At 42.8% G+C, this 19,435-nt stretch overlaps 1 protein-coding gene across 1 annotated transcript in view; it reads right to left on the bottom strand.

Annotated features, from left to right (window-relative positions):
* CNTNAP2 (contactin associated protein 2) overlaps positions 1–19,435 on the bottom strand; it is a 1,356,273-nt gene that overhangs the window by 225,720 nt on the left and 1,111,118 nt on the right. The window contains exon 17 of the mRNA XM_026479097.4: positions 11,479–11,649. Within this exon, the coding sequence (XP_026334882.2) occupies positions 11,479–11,649 (171 nt within the window). The remainder of the gene's footprint in view (positions 1–11,478; positions 11,650–19,435) is intronic.

Genomic DNA, 19,435 nt, shown 5'->3' with positions numbered 1-19,435 from the left:
GAAAGTGTATTCCAAGGTTCCAAAGAGCCAGCTCAGAAACTCTCATAACATCGTCCTGTGTAAATCGGGAATTACCTAAACTAAGACCTGGGGAAAAAAGTAAAACATAAATATTACAGAGATAGAAACAAAACTTTTCCTAAAGTGTTTAAGAAGAATATATTTCATCTATGACCCTTGTCCTATCCGAGACTTCACAGAAGCCTTTATGTTTCTCTGTCTCCTCAAAGTTCCTATCTTAATCACTGTTAAAAGTTATCTTGTAATTTGAGCAAAATGTGTCTTCAAAAAGAGAACTCCCTGAAATCTTCATTTGTAAAAAACTGTTTTTGTATGGTTTTTCCAGGTGACATCCAGATGGCCAGTGTTTGGTCACCTGGTTTTAATTTAGGTGTTTGTCTGATGTTGCAAAACCCTAGCATTGTTATGCTTACCGTCGCCTTTGGCCCTTTGAGATAGGTCTGGTTTTGAGCTATTTCAAGTAATCTTCCCATCACTCACTATATTTAAATGAAGCTCTGCTCCCTGATTTATTGCATCTTCTTCTTCTTCTTTTAACCAGCTTTGAATTAATTGGTCCCAAGTGTCATCCTTTGTTGAATCAATTCGCCGGCATCAGTAACTTGTACTAACTGACAATGGCACCAACTTTTGCTCCTTGAGACATTTGTTTCTATGAAAATAGAGAGCCTGTAGAGATACTGTTCTCTTCTAAAATGGCAGAAGTAAGGTCTCTAATCTAATGATAACTCCACATACAGATTTCTACTTTTCTCACTAATCCTAGTGTTTATTACTGAGTAATAATAGTACACTCTTCCTCCCATCTCTGCCTCACACCAGAATGCATGAATTCATGCCTCTTTAATCTCTTCTCTTAGAATGCCTGTTGTCTTTGACTTGACCATAGGCAAGCTGATTCCAGTAGTTGGTCTTTTCAACACTTTCACATGCTATCTTTTTGAAAGAAAAGATTTTACGTCCGACCACACACAGTAAATAGAACAGAACACATTAGAATTGGAGAAAGCGAGATAGAAGAAGAAACATTCTATCAGCAAAAATATCTCTATGGAACTGTAGCATTCTTCTATAGGAATGACACCCACCATATACTCTGTTCAGACAAACACTATATAAAGATGCTCCTTAATGAGGATGTCTATGTAATTTTCCAGGCAATGCACGGAATTGTCTTGTAGAAATTTCAATATTTTTAGAAAAAGGAAAGACTTCTATGATGTGTATGTTTTATATTTTAAATCAAGATGTGGTAAAAATATTATTTGTGTGGACAGGATTTCAACGTGGGGAGGGGAGAGACAATTCCAGAACAGGCAAAGACATAGTGGGTCATAAGAAAGTTTGGATAGAGACCAGAGAATGGCAGTAGATGGGGGATGAAGGAGCCTAAAGCAAAGCACATGGTACTGGTGGGTGAGGGGCCAAGTGTGTATGCAAAGAAGACTAAAAATTAGGTTAAATCCTGGAATCATTTGCCAAGCTTAAGTACTTGAACTTTGCATCGTAATGCAATGACAAACCATCATGGCGTGTACCAAAAGGAATGACAGGGAATATCTGTAGAAATCTGTCCCCACCGGGGAGGGCAGATGTCAGGAGGGAGGGAAGGAAGTGAGGGAGAAAAATTATAAGGCTGTTTGAATCAAGAATCCAAGGCATTTCAGCTAATGGAGCCGTCATGGGGGATAAAGAAAGAAGTTTGAGAAGACTTCACAATCTTTGCATTTTTGTTTCATTCATCTTTTTGAGACTAGTTGGAATTGATGCTTTCTCTGGGACTGTTCTGGTATGATGACATTCCATAAGGAACATCAGAAAAACACTTCTCTATATTAAAAATAGAGTGTTCTATCAAGATAAACAGTCTATCTGGTGTGGGGATATCAGTGAAACATTAAATATGACTTCGATCTTTCTAACGTGGATCATGAAGAAAGTGGTGATGACATTAATTAAGGTGGGGAGCACAGGAGAGGGCTTTTGGGTGAAGATGATGGATTTTCATTTTGACATACTGAGACCGAGGTACCTACGGGTGATTCTGATGGATCCTTAATTAGAATTTACAAGTAGGGGTCCACAATTTTAGGAAATCTCCTAATTACATTTAGTTGAAGGATATGTGCAGGCTGGAATTTACTTGAAGCAGATATCATTTGTTCTGATATAACCCTCCTCCTCCCACCATCTTTAGGAGAACTGAGAACCATGGCATGGAAAGTTAAGACGTTGCTTCCTTATGAGTTCACTTAGAATGGGAGGTGGCAAGCCACAGGTGATGCTGATGGCCTCTGGCCAGTTTATGGGATTGTTGTTGCTTGAAGAGTCCTTAAAGATGGCCCTTCTTATTTTCCAAGGGAATGTGATGACATCTGGGGAGGTAAAGCAACTGGTCTTGGGTCGGTTAGCCTAGAATCTTGGTCTTTATTTCTCTTGTTGAAAAATTATTTTCTTTTTTGTCATTCATTCATTCCAGATTTTCTCACGGCAGGGTTTTTTTCTTTTTCCATTAAAGTATAATTTATAGACGTAAAATGTGCAAATCTTAAGTGTTCAGTTGAGTAAATTTTTACATATGTGATCACTCTTTGGATCAAGATCTAGAACATTTCCACCACTACAGAAGGTTCCTTTGAGCCCCCTTCCAGTCAATACTCCTAATCCCCAGAGATAGCTACTCTTCTGTCTTCTATCTCCGTGGATTACTTTGGCCTATTTTTTGAATGTCACGTAAAATAAATCAGTATATGTTGTAATGTACATAGAGTGTGGTATCTGTGAGGGAATCCTGTCTCTTAACATTTACTTACTTTTTGTTTGTCCTAAAATGCCTTTACTTTGACTATGTAAATAGGCTGGGGACTAAAACAGAGATTCTAAGGCACAGGGGCCTTTATGCTTTTCAGAGCAGAAGTTGAGTCCCAGCGGAGGGACAAGCTCTGTTTTTGGGTGTGGCCAGTAACACCCAATGTAACCGGTAATTTTTCATATCAGGAGGATGTCCTCCTTCAAAGTCCACACTTATAACTCTAGGGTACCTTTGCCATGTATTCCAATGACTGTCCCCTCAGGGAGATCGGCAAAGAAATCTGAGTAAATTTAATCTTTGTTATTTACTAATTATTTGTATATCTTTTAATACTTCAAATGCAAACAGCTAATACATTACATAGCTTTAATGTAGCACAGATTTCATCTTTAAATTGCATCTCTGAACTTTTTTGGGGTCTATAGTAGAAATTGAAAAACTACATCAGAAGCTAGAGAAATTTTTTTAAATTAAAAAATCATAATAATGTTACTATTCAGGTTTTAAATTTTTTGATGTATTTTTTTTCTTATGTATTTTTTCCTTAGGAGTTTTAATGACCAAGTCAGAATCATTCTTTAGATCCCAAGCCTTTCATACAAACTGAACTCATAGCTAGACTTGCAAAGTAGTAGAATCACTAAAATTCTTCCTAAATCTATGTTGATAACCTAGGTTGGTTTAGATAATTAAAAGAGAATTAATACAAATTAATTAGGTGCTAACACCTGATTCGTACTAATAAAAATTCACAATATATATAAAAGAAAAAAAAAACAAACCCTAAATAGCATCCCCAAGGCACAACAGGCCAGCTAAGTGGAGTCAGACATTTCTCATGTTTATATAAGTGAAGCTCTTTAATGTAAAGGTTGTTCCAATTCTGAAATAGTGGAAGATAAATTGCCGTTAGTTTATTTCTTCTGATTCATCAGTTTCTATATATTGCAGAATATTTTCTCTCTGACTTTCTCAAGCATGTGTATTGCAGAAGGCTGCATCTTGGAAAATGAAAGTTTTTCCTTAATACCTTTTCCTAAGATTAGCGGGACATTAGATTGCTGCCTCCACATTTTTGTGGAGATATTCCTGCTAAATGCAAATATTTTCTCCAAGTCATCCTGAGATCTGAAAAAGCTCAAACTTGGTGAACACGGGAGCATATTCTAACATATTACAACAGTTTCTGGTTGCTTTTCCTGAATGTTTCCTAGCCAGTGAACACGTCCTTCAAAAAATTTTCACAGTGTCAAAAAAAAATTTTTTTCCCACCATGTCCTCTGAAATCTCTTTTAAATTGTTGAGCAAAAATAAAAACTTACTGTGTAACTATCAGAGGTGATGGATGTTAACTAGACTTACAGTGGTGATCATTTTGTAATATATAAAAATACTGAATCATTATGTTGCACACCTGCAGCTAATATAATGTTATTTGTCAATTATACATCAATTACAAAAAAAAAAAAAGAAAAGAAAATACCCCTCCATGGTCGCTGTTTATCATCAGACAGTTCCAACAGTTTCCTGATCGAGCCCACCTTCGGGGAACCTAACACACAAACACCAGCACCGCAGCCCCTTCTCCCAGTGATGTCGGGGTGGGGGGCGGGCAGCTGGGCTTATTCTTCACTGCTCAGTGCTGCTCCCACTGTTCTATAGCACCAGAGTCCTTGTTCAGCAATGCGTCCCCCTGTGACACACGCTTACTCTCCCCATGCTTCCCGCTGTCATTGTTTGGATCGGAGGACTGGAACATTCGCCTCACAGGCTCCGTGTCCACTCCATCCATTACCATCACCACCCCGGGGCCTCAGCGGTGATGTGGATGACCTGCCAACCATCTGGCCTCTTCGTCGTTCCCTGACTTTCTCCACAGCCCGTTCATACAACCTGCAATCCCGCTTGCATGGCCAGACTATGCATCTCAGTCCTTCTTATCGCCCCACCTGCTTTCCCATGAAATCTCGAATTCCAAAATTTCACCAGCCATCATCTGTCCTTCCACCTTTCAGTGTCAGTGTTTTGAACACCAGCCCTTCCACCGTGGTGATCCCCTTCTCTACCTAGATTTTCCATGGTTCTCCATTTAGACTAGCACCTCCTCTGCTCATCTCGTTCGCTCGGCGAACTCCTACACAGCACGTGCTATGAGCCACACAGTGCCCTGGCCCCGGAGAGGCGATGGCACACGGTGCTCCATCTTCCTCCCTGCGCTGGTGTGGGCTGCAGAAACCCCCTTCTGATGTAACCTTCTCCTGAGCCCAAAATGTTCTTTCTCATTCATTTTGAGGCTCAGTTAAAATGATGCAATCTCTAAAGGACCTTTTCTTATTCTCCAGTCAGAACTAACTGTTGCCGCGTGTGGGTCACCACTGTGTATCACTTGTACTTCTCATATTTATTTCCTCTTATCCAAAGTATTGTTTTCTATGCTAGTCTCTCCCACTGGATAGTGGGTACCCCTGGGATAGAGCCGTGTCTGTGTCTTATTCTTCTCGAGTTCCTCTTTGGCACATTTGGAGGAGGCACTCAATAAATATTGGCTGGCATACCTAGACCGCTGCATATTTAGAATTGGATCTGAGACTTGCCAAAATGTGTCCACTGCTTGTATCATACTTCACACTTGTTAGCAATGCCAAGCGCTCGTCGTTCCCACACACCTGTCACGTTCTCCATTCAGACACTTCCATTCATGCTTCCGTTTGTACTGTCTTCTCCTCCTAGAATTTGTTCCCTCACTTCTTCGTCTAGCTAACATCTTTGCCCGCTCCTTCTGACCTAACCCAGGCATCACCTCATCTTCCTCTTCATTCCCAGGAACGGTTCTATACCTCTCCTCTAGATGGGTAGAGTACCTTAAGGCTATCATTGTGATTTACTTTTTACATTTTAATGATCACAAGCACACCATCTGGAATCAGCTGTGTGACCTGTGTAGCCCCAGTTTCCTCTTCTGTAAAATGTGGCTGAAACTTGTTATAAAACCTAAAACTGTTAATACCTATAAAAGCTTTAGAACAGTGCCTGGCACTTAAGAAACGTTCAGTGAAAGTCATACGTCTGCATCTGTCGTGTTATTAATGTGTCTGTCTCCTTCACTAGGTGAGGATGTTGGCCTCCCTTGTTTTCATCGCAGACCCTCCAGGATCTACACACTGCCTCGGACCCAGCAGGTGCTCAGGAAGTGCTGGCCTGATGATGGGACCATGGTCATGATCACCATCTTAGCCAGAAAAGGGTTCTAGACAAGTTGAGTTGTTCCCTAGGGGTAACTGAAAAAATAAATGGATCTATCCACGATGGTTAGTGAGTATTTCCAGAGCAATACTCCTCTGCCATCTCAAAAATACTAACACACACACAAGCAAACAAAAACAACAAACACAAAATCATTTCTGATTTGTAAAGGGACCCCCACATTTGTGGCTTATTCTCTCCTCCTTCCTTTGACCTGTTTCTCTCAGCCCCTTCAGATGTTTGGATTCTGGATCACACTCACTTCCACCTCCTCGGGGGTCTAACTCGTTCAGACAGCCCCTCTCTCCCGTTCCTCCAACCTCTTGTTTACCAGATTCTCCTCCTTACTAGAGACGTGAGCACAGGTCTCTATCACATACAACAGCTGCAAGAACAAACAGAACGACAGTCCCCTGACCCCCATATCCACCTCCACTCACCCCACACGGTCTTACTTTTTGACAGTGACCTCTACACGTTAAACTTGATAGACACTTTATGTCCTTATTTTAGTGACCTCTCAGTTCAGTAGTACCAAACACTCTTTTTTTTTATTCTTTTTGAAATTCTTTTTCCATGTGATCCCTGTGCTATCACTGTCTCTCTACTTCTCTGCTCATCTGCTACAAGCTATTTTGCTTCCTTCTATCCCTTAAATGTGGGTCTCATTCTTAGACATCTTTTTTCCTGTCTCTATACATTTGTCCTGGGCAATCTCATTCATGCTGAAGGCACCAAATACTTAACTTCCTTTTTTTTTTTTTAATTTTTTTTAAAGATTTTATTTATTTATTCCACAGAGATAGAGCCAGCCAGCGAGAGAGGGAACACAGGCAGAGGGAGTGGGAGAGGAAGAAGCAGGCTCATAGTGGAGGAGCCTGATGTGGGGCTCGATCCCATAATGCCAGGATCACGCCCTGAGCCAAAGGCAGACGCTTAACCGCTGTGTCACCCAGGCGCCCCACCAAATACTTATTTCCTGATGATCCTCTTAGTGATGATGACTCTCAAACTATAGCTCTGACTCCGACCTCTCTGTTAGGGTCCAGACTTGTATTACAACCCCCTTTAGACGTGTCCACCTGGATAGACTCTACCATACCCTGCAGACACGCAAACTCAAAATATCCAAATGTAGGGGCGCCTGGGTGGCTCAGTTGTTGGGCGTCTGCCTTCGGCTCTGGTCATGATCCCGGGGTCCTGGGATCAAGCCCCGGATCTGGCTCCCTGCTCAGTGGGAAGCCTGCTTCTCCCTCTCCCACTCCCCCTGCTTGTGTCCCTCTCTCGCTGTGTCTCTCTCTGTCAAATAAAAAAATCTTAAAAAAAAATCCAAATGTAGTTTGTATTTTGCCCTTGAATGCTGTATTTCTTAGTAAAAGGTGTTCCACCTGCACAATCATCAAAACCAGAAACACTCATGTCATTCTAGAACCTTCCTTTCCAGTTCAACCTCACAGCCATTTTCTTAAAATCGGTGGACTCTATCTGCTAAGGGTCTCTCACATCTCTACCCCTACGTTGTTGTCTCCCCCTTCCATTCCCTGTGCCTCTATCTTAACATAGTTCCACATTGCTTCTTGTCTGTCTTTCCATCTTCTCTCCAGTGAATGCAAATCTGATCACGTTCTGCCCCTGCTCACTGGAACCATCAGGGTCACGTCGAGCTAAATCTGTCCCCTGAGCCCAGGGTGCATCGAGTGTGCTCTGCCCCTGACGGTCCCTCTGGCTCCGGCTCTCTGCTCCCCAACACACAGACTCCCTGCTGTAGCTGCTCCCTGCTGAGTCCCTGGGTTGTGTCCCCACACCCTCACTCACTGGTGTGCCCCTCCTGCCACGTTTTCTTTCCGGATCCCCACTCCTCCCCCTTCTTCACCCTACTGGCTCCTGCTCATCCATCACTATTTAACTAAAGCATACACTCCCAGGGAAGCACTCCTTGTCTCCCAGTCAGGATTAGATCTTCCTCCTCGGAGCTCTCAGCCACCTTAACGTATTCTGGGAGGTGGTGCGTCCTGGCGTTAACAGCAGTGACTCTAGGACAGACAAAAAAATGTTTGGGGTCATCCACCAGCCCTGCTACTTCCTAGCTGGGTGACCTTGGCAACTTACTTGCCCTGTGCCTCAGTTTCCTCATTCGTAAGGTAGAGATGTTCATGGTATTGGCCACTTCAAAGACTGGTTAGGAACGTGAGATGATTTATATAAAATCCAGGGAACAGTCCTGAGACACAGTGAGCCTGAATAAAGCCGAGCTATTTTTATTGTTATTATTGTAACTACTGATTTACTTGTCTACTTTCCAAAACAAACAGAAAGAACTTCCCTCTGAGGGAAAGAAGCCATGACTATGTTTTTTGACTATGTTCCCCTGGCACCTTGCACAGCCTCTGGGACATTGTAGGTACTCAATAAACACTCAGTGAATGAATGAACACGTACCGATAGTAAGTGAAATAGAGCCTTAAATTTTACCTGTAAAGTGTGCTAATGAGTAACATCAGTCTAATTTTATCTTGTGTGTTTTTTTTACTTGCACAGTAAGATGTTGATGGTATCTCATTAACTTAGTGTGACTGACTCACTGTTCTTAGAGTCAAGAATCTTCTACTCCTGACAGGAGGGCACGATGTAGTTAATTAACAGAAATGTTATTCTGGAAGCCATGAACTGTGTAGGCATGAACTGTGACAAAATTCCTTGGGGACACAAGCAGAGAAACAAAATTTGAATTCCTATCAGAAAGAGATGAGAAAGCCTACCAAGTTAAAGGGGGAAAAAGAGGAGAGACAGTTTTTAAAAGTATGACTTCAGGAACCTTCTTTCCTGAGCTTCCTGGCCGGGAAACCAGTCAGGTGTGCAGAGCACCTCAGCCACGCAAGAGAAAGAAGGTCGGGGATAGAGTGCCCCACCCCCATCCACCGCCCCTGCATCCTGCAGAGAAGAGTCTGGAGCCACGTGATAAACAGGGCAGCGGCAAGCCTCCACCTGGCCATTTTTCCTCCATGCTCTTCATGAAACCATCGCGTCTTGTTTGCTTTGAGAAATTTTTTCTCAAATACAGAAACCTGCCTTTTTTTCTCCCATAGGTTCCTTTGAACCTCACTGGAGATGCTCTATCATGATGGGCATTCGATATTTCTGCCACTGGGGGATCTTACATCCACCATTAGTAGCTGTTAGAAGCTCCGGAGGACTCCAAGCAGAGGCCAGCCTCTAGCCTGAAGGTCTCACACTTCTTTACCAGATGGAAACACTATGACAAAACGAGGCTGTCATTCTCCCTCTGCACAGAGTTTTCATATTATGGAGAGACGGGAAACTTTGAACATCTCTGAAGATTTTTCATCATCAGAAATAACTGAAATTCTACTATGCAGGTGCTAAGTAGAAGCCCTTGTTTTGTCTACACTTGGTTTGTCTTCTTTCCAACCCAGGCGCAGGCTTACAAAACAAGGACAAGGTAATTTTAGAGAAGCCTAGAGAATTACTCAAATACGGATCGTCACTCTTTTGTGCCATGAGGTATTTCTAAAATGTAATCCAACTAATGTGGAAGTTGGAAAATAGCCTGAATCATTAAATTTTAACTGTGCAAATAAAAATCCTTTGAAAATAATTCCAATCCATAATTCATGTAAAGAGAGGATGAATCATTATTTATTTTTCTGTTTTTAAAGATTTTATTTTTAAAGTACTCTCTACAGCTAACGTGGGGCTTGAACCTACAACCCAGAGATCAAGAGTCACGTGCTCTACTGGCTGAGCCAGCCAGGTGATATTCTAGGGTTAGAATAGTCTCAGTTTCCCTTTCAATCAGATCTGGCTCAGATTAGATCTGTAACCAGCATCCCCAGGAGTATGAGCATGATACCTCCTAGATACGGAAATAAATGCTTTATGAGTATCCATATTCCATTATCATAACGACCCCACAAATTACCACCCCCATTTTACAGATCAGGAAATTGGGATTCAGACAGATGAAGTGATTTGTCCAAGGACTTGGATTTCGACCTGAGACTATGAGTTCCAAAGACTACTAATCACAGTCCACTATTTTACAAAAAGAATCCCATGGGATTGCAGCAGAAAAACCTTGCCTGAGTGTCCCTTTTTAAAAGACCACACTGCTTAATTGCAACTACAGAAAGAGAAAAATATTCCATCAGACATTTCCGGGAAATGGGTTTGGGATCATGATGGGACCAAACCCAGCAACACAGGCGCTCAGATAAAGGGAGCAGACTGGGAGAAAGGAGACTTTTTGATGTGGGGGAGGGGCACTGAGATTTTGTGGAGGGACATGGGGGCCTTGACTTGTGTACCCGTCTGTTGTCTATGCTGATTCTTTCTTTCTTTTTTTTTTTTTTTTTTAAGATTTTATTTATTTATTCGACAGAGATAGAGACAGCCAGCGAGAGAGGGAACACAAGCAGGGGGAGTAGGAGAGGAAGAAGCAGGCTCATAGCGGAGGAGCCTGATGTGGGGCTCGATCCCATAACGCCGGGATCACGCCCTGAGCCGAAGGCAGACACTTAACCGCTGTGCCACCCAGGCGCCCCTATGCTGATTCTTTCTTGGTCTGAGCAGCCAGGAGGGCCTGATGTGTGTAAATATTCACCAAACCTGGGAGTTTGGGGACTGTACATTCTGGAAACCGAACTTCTGCCCTGAGGTCGAAATGGCCCTGGAATAATGAGAACTGCCCTTCTCACATCCAGCGACCCCCACCTTCCACAGATGGCATTCCTCGAACCACATGACCTCGCGAAGGTCTTTGGGGTCCAAGGCAAGCTAAGCGGAGCTAGGCAGCATCTGCTCTTGCTCTGATCATGTTAGTTTCTGTACCCTTAGCTAAATAAATTCAGAGCGGAACCCTTTAGAGGGTGTGTGGGTTTGGGGCCTCTTCTGGAAAGCTGCAGACTCAGAAGTTTCTATGTATAACACAATGCTGTGTATACGCTGCTTCATTAACTCATACAGACATTAATTTTTATTATCCCTCTTTTCCTTTGTATTATTCCTCCCACCGCCTTATGTCTTACTCCCGATCACTTTACACAATCCTCTGTCTCCTCTTAACCTCGAATCCTTGGAAAAGAAACATACATATAAACTTTAAATACACACTCTTCCCCGTGTTATGGGAGCAATTTATTCTAATCTCATCTTCTTCCTTGAGTAGCATTGCTTGGGAATCTCTGAATGTGCCTGCTCCCTCGGGAGCAATCCGAGGGCGGGGACCTAGGTCTTTCTCCAGTTTGTATATCTACCTTCCAGCACCATTTCTGGAATGAAGGCGACCACGGGTATTTGGACCCAACAACATTACATAATCAGGGTCAGGATCACCCAGAAGTGACAACAGAGGCTATTCAGAAGTGGACGGAGTTTATACTCACATTTTAGCTCGAGTTTGATGAAATCTGTGTTGCCCAGATTTTCCAGAAACACTCCTCGGGGGATTAATGTTTTGAAGTAGAAAGAAATGTCGGCACTAGTTTCCCCTTGGAAAGTAGAAAAGTGCAGGTAGGATGATGGGTTAGGGAAAGAGGCAGCATTCCAATAATTCCCTGTGGAAGAAAAAAAACAAAAAAACAGGGTCACTTATACCCTGGTCATGGGAGTAACGAAAGAGAGAGCCATTTCTTGAGTTTTAACAAGTTTCCATTGGCAATAGCTTGTTTCCTCATATCCTGCTACAAATCACTGCATAAAATCCCCACAAACTTATTTTTGACTTTCCCAAAGTTCTATGTGTGTGTGTAAGAAAGTGTTTTATTAATGACTGGGAGTTGGGGTTCCCACCAAGAGCAGACTTGGAGGGACTCTAGGGAGTAAATGCCAGTAGAGGAGGAAATGAAGGGACCCCTCTTGGCATGGCCGTCTGTGGGTGGGGGCTGTTTTGAACTCACACATATGTACTGGTGGCTTAGGTTTGGTGCAAGAAACATCTGGGCTAGACCTAGAGGGACAGAACGGGAATGGGGTCTTTGGTATTCTGCTCTTGCTACTCGTCCACCTCTGTCTTTGAATACCCAGCACCTGCTCAGACACTGGGTAGGTGTTGCAGGAACACAGTGTGTGGGAAGAGGGGTCCCCGCAAAGTGAGGAGCTGGGAAAAGGCGTAGCTGACCAGGCAAGGCCATCATTTTCCCACCCCTCCCATTCCAAACCTCCACAGGCTAGTTGCTGTAAGGGGAATGTCTCCCCCCCTTCCTGGGGATTTCAGGTGAGGGGGTGGGAAGTGCTGAGCTGAGCCCACCTACGGGCTCTCATTCAGCCTCTACCCTTGAACTCATGAGGAAGACACAGTTGTATACTCCTCCCCCCTTGCTTGATCATAGCCAGTGTCCTCAGTAGAAAAACAGTTCACAGGACAAAATAAAAACACCCAACTAAGCGACATGACTCACATTCCATTAGAACAGATGGGCCAAGAATTTAATACAACCAGGAGCTGACTCTTGACTTTATCTCCAGGGGAGAAATTCCTTTTGAAAGTGCACATTTCTGAGTATGTTTACTATCATGGCTAAGGACTAAAATACATAAGCATGCTTTAAAATAGCTACTAAAGCTTTTCCTTATAATACTACACCCATGTTAACATCACTAGATTAGGCCCAAGAGGGAGTCACTCATGCTAAGCCTCATGTTGGTAAACTAAAACTTAAGGAAGTTTCAACGCCCTGCTCTCCCAGAAAAGAAGGCTCAAGTCAACCATCGGCTTTTGTCTACTCAGCACACATTACCCAACTGGGCTCTAAGCCTCCTCTTTGCTCTATAGAAGGGAAGTAACTCTGCTTTAGACAATCAACACGCACCCAGTGCACCTTTCTTGCTCCCGCTCACTTTGGTCTAGAAAAAATTGCACAGCTCTTCAGAGATACTTTCTCTCTGCTAGATTAGATGCTTCCTGATTCATGAATTGCTGAATAAAACCCTACTAGGTCAGGAAATTGTCTGTGGAAAATTTTCTTCTAACACTCTAACATTTGGGTTTCTTTTCTTTCTCTTCCTTTCTTTTTTTTTTACTTTTTGCTGATTTTTGCAGTATCTTTCTTTCAAAGAACAGGATTAATCAATTAAGTTCATTCTCATCATTTTTATACTATTTTTTTTCTTTTCTTTCATGCAAATTATGCATATATGCAATACTAAGTTCAATTGCTATTCTTAAATAAAACTATTTTTGTGTTGGTCCTGCTATACTTAAACCATAATTTTAAATTAAATATATAATGTTACTACTGTATGAGATATTTAAATACCGTCTTACTTTAGTCATGCTATTTCTTATGAGAGAGTCATGTTATTCTTAGAGACATCTAGGATATAGTGACATCTAGATGAGTGAATGGCAATTTAGAATAAGTCATGCAAAATATATTTGTGAATGTCTTCATTATGGTAAAACAGTGGTGGTGGTGGTCGAACCTATTACTGAAGGGGTCCCAAAAGTCTTAGTGTAGTTTTGAGCTATTTTTTTTTTTTTAATATTGCAATATCATGGCTTTCAGCAGGAGAAAAAGAGACTAGTTTCCTCTTGGGAAGAAGAATATGGTATAATATTGGTTAGAATAATACCCGAAAAGAAAGAATCTTAGTTATTGTGTAAGCTGCTATCATCTGAGGGCCAGGGGCTCTTCCTGACTCCAGATCGGGCTGAATACACTGCGAGGACACTTTGGGCTCACCTTTCCCTGCTGACTGAGAATGAAGGTCTGTCAAGATAAAACCTAAATCAAACTAGAAGTTGCAGCCCCTTTCACCCACCAGAGTTCTGGGAGGAATGAAGCCCAGTCCCCAGGGCCAGCAGGACACAGCTCACCCAAATTGGAACCGAGGAGCCTTCAAGGCTCAGAGTCCGCAGCCACGCTTCAGCCTAAAGCAAAGCTATTCTGTCTCTTTAGGCTGAATCCCCAGGACATGAATATAATTAACATTTTAAAGTTTCATTCCAATCAAGAGCATTCCCATTTTCTGAGGTGGTGATGTATTAACAGAAGGGCAGTTGTCTAAAATGATTCTAGAAAAAGGAACGTTAAAAGTAAAACATGTCAGTATTTATTTGAGGTCCAGTTCTGGTTATTCAGACAGAAATATCCCCGGAAAGGAGAAGGGCAGTTCAATCAGTTCTTCCAGTTTGATGAAAGATCCCTACAGACCACAATTCCATTTGTTCTAATTCTATGCTCACTAAGCAACTTCGAACTAATTTGGCCTTTTGAATAGACATATTCACAGGGAAATTGAGCCTTGTGCAAACGGTCGTTACCAGTCATCCTCCCGGAAACGTCTGGGTTCTCTCCTGGTATCTTTGGAGTTGTCACTTGCTGTATGTCCCGAGTCTCCGGATGAACAGACTCAGTCCAGATTCCTGATCGGCAGCAGTGAGGACTCTCTCGGGCCCTGACTGGTGGTGTCAGAGCTGAGGTGTCTCCCCAGGAGGTGCTGAAGGACAGCCATGGGGCTCGAGCAGAGGACATCACAGACACATGATAGAGTCGGCAAGTAAACACACGTACGGGCGCGAAGGTTTTGACGGGCAGGGCAGACAATAAGAAAATTTGGGTACCACTGTTTCAGACCCTGATGAACTTCTGTGAGGCTTGTTCTGGGGAGTCTGTGGCCCAGTCCCTGGGAATTTTGGTTGTAACAAAATAACACGAGTGCTTTTTTTCTGGTGCTTATTGTGCTTCATGATGCAAGGGGCTTACAGCATTATTATTGTTTATATTGTTCCCAGCGGACCATAAGCTCCTTGAAAGCTAGGAGAGAACCATTTCATCTCTGTAACCTTTGGCCCCAGAACATAGTAAGTACTCAATAAATAATTATTAAATCCGTGAATAAGTGAACAGCTGCCCCTCTTGGTTACAACCAGTTCCACTCCATATGCAAAGTCCTCATGGGACAAAATGTACCTTACGGGAACCTGAGTATTGAAGATACTAAATAAAGATAAATAAAAGCCGACTGCTTTAGCACCTCCTGGTAACTGGACACTGTCTTCACTAGCACACTGTAATTTTTCTTATCCATGACTTAATTTCTATTTTTCCTTACAGACCTCAATGAACAATGCCATGCATTTGCAAGACTGATAGTCTCATAACCTTGAGATTATTGGAATAGCTGCAATTTGTACTTGCTATCAAGGTCAGGGCTACAGAGGGGAAAGTGACATTGGATGAGATTACCAAACTGGAAATAAGAGATTTCGCTGCATGGCAAGGACTGGTGTCTCAGCAGGTGCGGACAGGTTAAAGGGGGCAAGGTTGGAGAGTGTGAAGCCGCACAGAAATAATTATCTGAGACCAGAGGGACCAGTCAACGGCCACAGAATAACGACGCAGGTAAAGGGGTCAGGGAACCAGCCCAGGGCCTCGCAGCAGTAATCCAAGGCTGGGCAAGATGGCTGGCGTGAGGTGGAAGGCTCCACCAGCTTGAAAACCACTCGGCCATGTGAGAAGCTTTTTAAATACATCCTGGGCCAGGCCTGAACTCATCTCCTGTGGCAGGGGAGCCAGGCATGTACCTCCAGTGCAGGCGAGTGGGGCTGGGGCAGCAAGCCAGGCCTTGTGGACGTTCACCATCCCTGCAAACCTTAGTGAAAATGTTGTGTCATATGTTCATCCAAATTCTTTAACAGCCATTTACTTTAAATTCACCAGTGATTATTTGGTATGGGATTCAGACATCAAAATTTCCAAGGATATTTTCTGTTGGGCAGTGTTAAAGAATTTCAATCTAAAATGGAACTGGATTATATAAAATGGAAAATCTCACCCATGTGCCCTCAGGAAAAGAAAACTGAAGGACTGACAGACTGATTTCTCATAAATGCCTGATTTGCAGAAATCTGATAATGTTGGAATTTTCTTAAATGATAAGAAGTTGGTCAGGGCCTACCTCGTAACAATCTCAGGAAATTTCTGCTTATGGTTTCCAGAGGCAAGAACAAGAAATGACCTAGGTTGCGCTGGCCTTGAAAAATAAGCTGAACTGAGCTTTGTTTGTCTGCCTGGACTGGTTTTGTCTGCTTGGGGAATTTTCACAGCTGGCCTCTGTTTGTTTTTTATTTTAACAGACCTAACTGAACTCTCTCCTCTCTCCATCCCCTGCCCAAGAACTCAGCCTTTCCCAAACCCTCAATGGATGCCTGGGGTTTGTTTGCTATGGTCTGCGTGTCTCAAATCACAATTTCTCGGCTATTCCCAAATAAACTCATCTTTTTTACAATTTTGAGCTTGCCTTGATTTACCTTTTTTTTTTTTTTTTTTTTTTTTTTTTAGGTTGACAGCAGCAGTTGGTTTGAAGCCTAGCTTTAATCTCTAACCAGGTATTACAGGCACATAGTTGTAACAGTCCTGTAGTACTATAAAGAACAAAGCAAAATGAAGTTCCCTGCTCCAAACCTTCCCTCCCAACCCAAGTTTTTTAGCAACAACTCCTACACTTTAACTCCTTCGTGTCCTTGTATTTCTGAAATATATGTGCCGATATGTATTTGTGCGCTGTAGACTTTCCTGAATGCAAGATGAAGACCAAGCATTTTTCGAAGCCTGTCTCCTTACTCCCTTTCTCCGTATTCTCCCGAACTAGCAAACTCACAGATTTTTGGTTACACCTAAATTCAATACTTACATTTTTAGGACTCTGTATTATTCACTAATGAGCCAACTAGTAAAATCGAATTATATTTTATGTGTATAATGTTTTGTTTCTCTCAAATCAGTAATTACCTATTTTCTCATTGGCTTGGTTTTCTTTGTACCTGTCATAAATTCTCTCCAAATTCTTCAACACATCTGTAAAACTCCACAAATGTTCCCGACATGACACACATCGGGTAATCTAGCGGCCCCTCTTTTTGTGCCTCAGAGGGGCTTTCTAGAGCCTCTGTCTTCCTGTTGCCCCGTGGGCTGGCCCTTCTCAGGGCTGATGCACTGGTCCTGGGACCTGTCTCTTGCCATTACTGCAGGCCATCCTTATGCTACTCTTCAGTATGAAATGCCCAAATTTCTGGACCTGGTGACTTTCGGTGATCCCACTTTCTGGGTCTACACCCTCATTTCCACAGGCACATTCTCCTGTAGCTCTTTCAGAAAAGGAATATAGGAGGTCAACTTTCTAAATCCTTGCTTTTCTGAAGAGTCATTATTCTACTCTCACACTTAATTGAGACACTCCAGAAAATTATTCTGCCCTGAAATTTTAAAGGCGTTTCTTGACTATCTTCAAGGTCTCTGGGTTGTTATTGAGAAAGCTAATGTTCTCTGATTACTACATCCTGTATGTAACTGGAGGGGTTTAGGACATGCTCCCCCAAATATGGCACCTCAGGATACTGAACATGTCAAGCTGAAGGAATGTAAGAAATGGCAGGTGCAGGAAGGACTCTCTGACCCTCCCCTGAAGCAGGTCATAAACCCTCATGTGAGGTGCCCTCCCTCTCCCCAAGGAAAGGAGCACCCTCATCTTGAAAGGCAAAAGGACCAGAGAGGAATCAGAACAGACCTGCTGAGTTTCCCCCAGCTTACTACATGTAGCTCATATGTGGTCCCATCATGTCTTTCCATGACTTTCTACTGTTTATCAAACCTAGTATAGGAACCCTTTCTAGTATACAAACCATTTCTTTATGATGGCCCCCTGTCATGTAGAACTTCTTTTAAATACATTTGTATGCTTTTCTCCTGCTAATCTGTCTTTGTCAGTTTAATTTTTAGATCCAGTCAGGAACCCTAAAAGGATTGGGGACAACTTTTTCCTCTCCTACATAATTTGTACCTTCTTCTCTCTGCAAACTGTCAGGATATTTCACTCCTTTAAATGAAACTTCATACAACTGCTTGGGTATGGATTTTTCCCCTACATCAGGCCTGGGACTTTAATTTTTCCAAACCTTCTTTCTCAGATACCTATTAGTTTTATATTTATCTTTATTTCTCTTACTCCTTTACATTCCTAATTTAGATCTTTGCTCTTTGTGCTCTGCTTTGTTGGACATTCCTTCAGCTGTATTTTCAACATTGCTATTGTGTTTTGATTTCAGCACTTACATCTGTAATCTCCGAGTATTATTTCTTGTGATCGGCTAGTCCCCCTTTCTATAGCACTCTGTTCTAGGTTGTTTGTTATTATTATTATCATTGTTATTAGTTTCTGATGCAATATCTTCTCTTATCTGAGAAAATGAATTTCATTTTTTAAAGTTTTCTTCTGCTTTCTACATTATCTGTTTCTTCCGAGATTCCCTTCCCTGCTGTACTATTAGTTGGACTCCTTCTTTCTTGAAGTCCCTGACATCACCTCCAGTGGTTGGTGAGTCTTGCCTTTCCATTCACACGGACCAGTGAAGTACTAGCAAGTGCACTGGACTCTTCGAGTGTGTGGATCTGGGGCTGCTGGTGGGTTTATTGACAACTGGGCTTTACTACAATGTGGAGACCTCCCTATCTCATCAAAGGGCCTCCAAACATCAATATCTGTGACCATTTTTTGGACATAGATCATTCGATATCTTGAGAGAAGAATCTTCCAACTTTCTCATGAGGAATATATATGTGGTGGTCAGTATTCTGGTTGCTCAGAGGAAGGAGGCTGTGGGGGTTCACAGTCAGGACATTTCCATGTCTTTCTTCTGTTTTAATGGAGGAATTTTGCCCCCTTTTCCTTTGGTGCCTGTTTGGAGCGTAAACCTCTCACCTCCTGCTTGGCTAGAACAGGACAGCCACTGGTGTGACTGGAGAACGTGAACTAGAGTATAGCTGATGCTACACAGACTTCCAACCCGTCCTCTGTGAGTCTCACCCTCATGGAGCCTTCCGCCCACTCCCATTCCTGAACCTGTTGGAGTTTGCTGAAGGAAGGGAGGGAGCACCTGAATGTGTGACATGCTGCAGGTCCCCCTGTGATGGCTGTGGCCGCAAGAGCAGGGAGTGCTGTGGAGGTTGTGGGGTGACAGTAAGTGACCTCGTGGGGCTGCTCTGGCTTGTCACTTGGTGAAGCTGCCATGTGCTGGTCCACACTCAGGCTCCACAGTCAAAGTCTGGCTCTGCCACCCACCCCCACTGGGTGACTTGGGGCTGATTTCTTGATCTTCCTTAATCTCAATTGCCTCATTTGTACAATGGAATAACAATGGAACCTCTCTTATTGGGTGTTGAGAATCACAGAAGATAATCACAGAAGAAATGGGGTTAGCAGGGTGCTGAGGACAATGGAAGTGTTTAACACGTTATTACTGCTGTTACTACTACCAAGATGACGTTCATCAGGACGATTAATGGCTTTGGGGTAACATGCAGTCACTGTCTGAGGGCTCGGCCAAGGAGTGGGGGAGGATGG

This window comes from Ursus arctos, unplaced genomic scaffold (assembly GCF_023065955.2).
Source record: "Ursus arctos isolate Adak ecotype North America unplaced genomic scaffold, UrsArc2.0 scaffold_3, whole genome shotgun sequence".
In the NCBI taxonomy this organism is placed as follows: domain Eukaryota; kingdom Metazoa; phylum Chordata; class Mammalia; order Carnivora; family Ursidae; genus Ursus; species Ursus arctos.
Note: the sequence above shows the minus strand (reverse complement) of the source record. Positions and strands in the feature narration are given on the sequence as shown.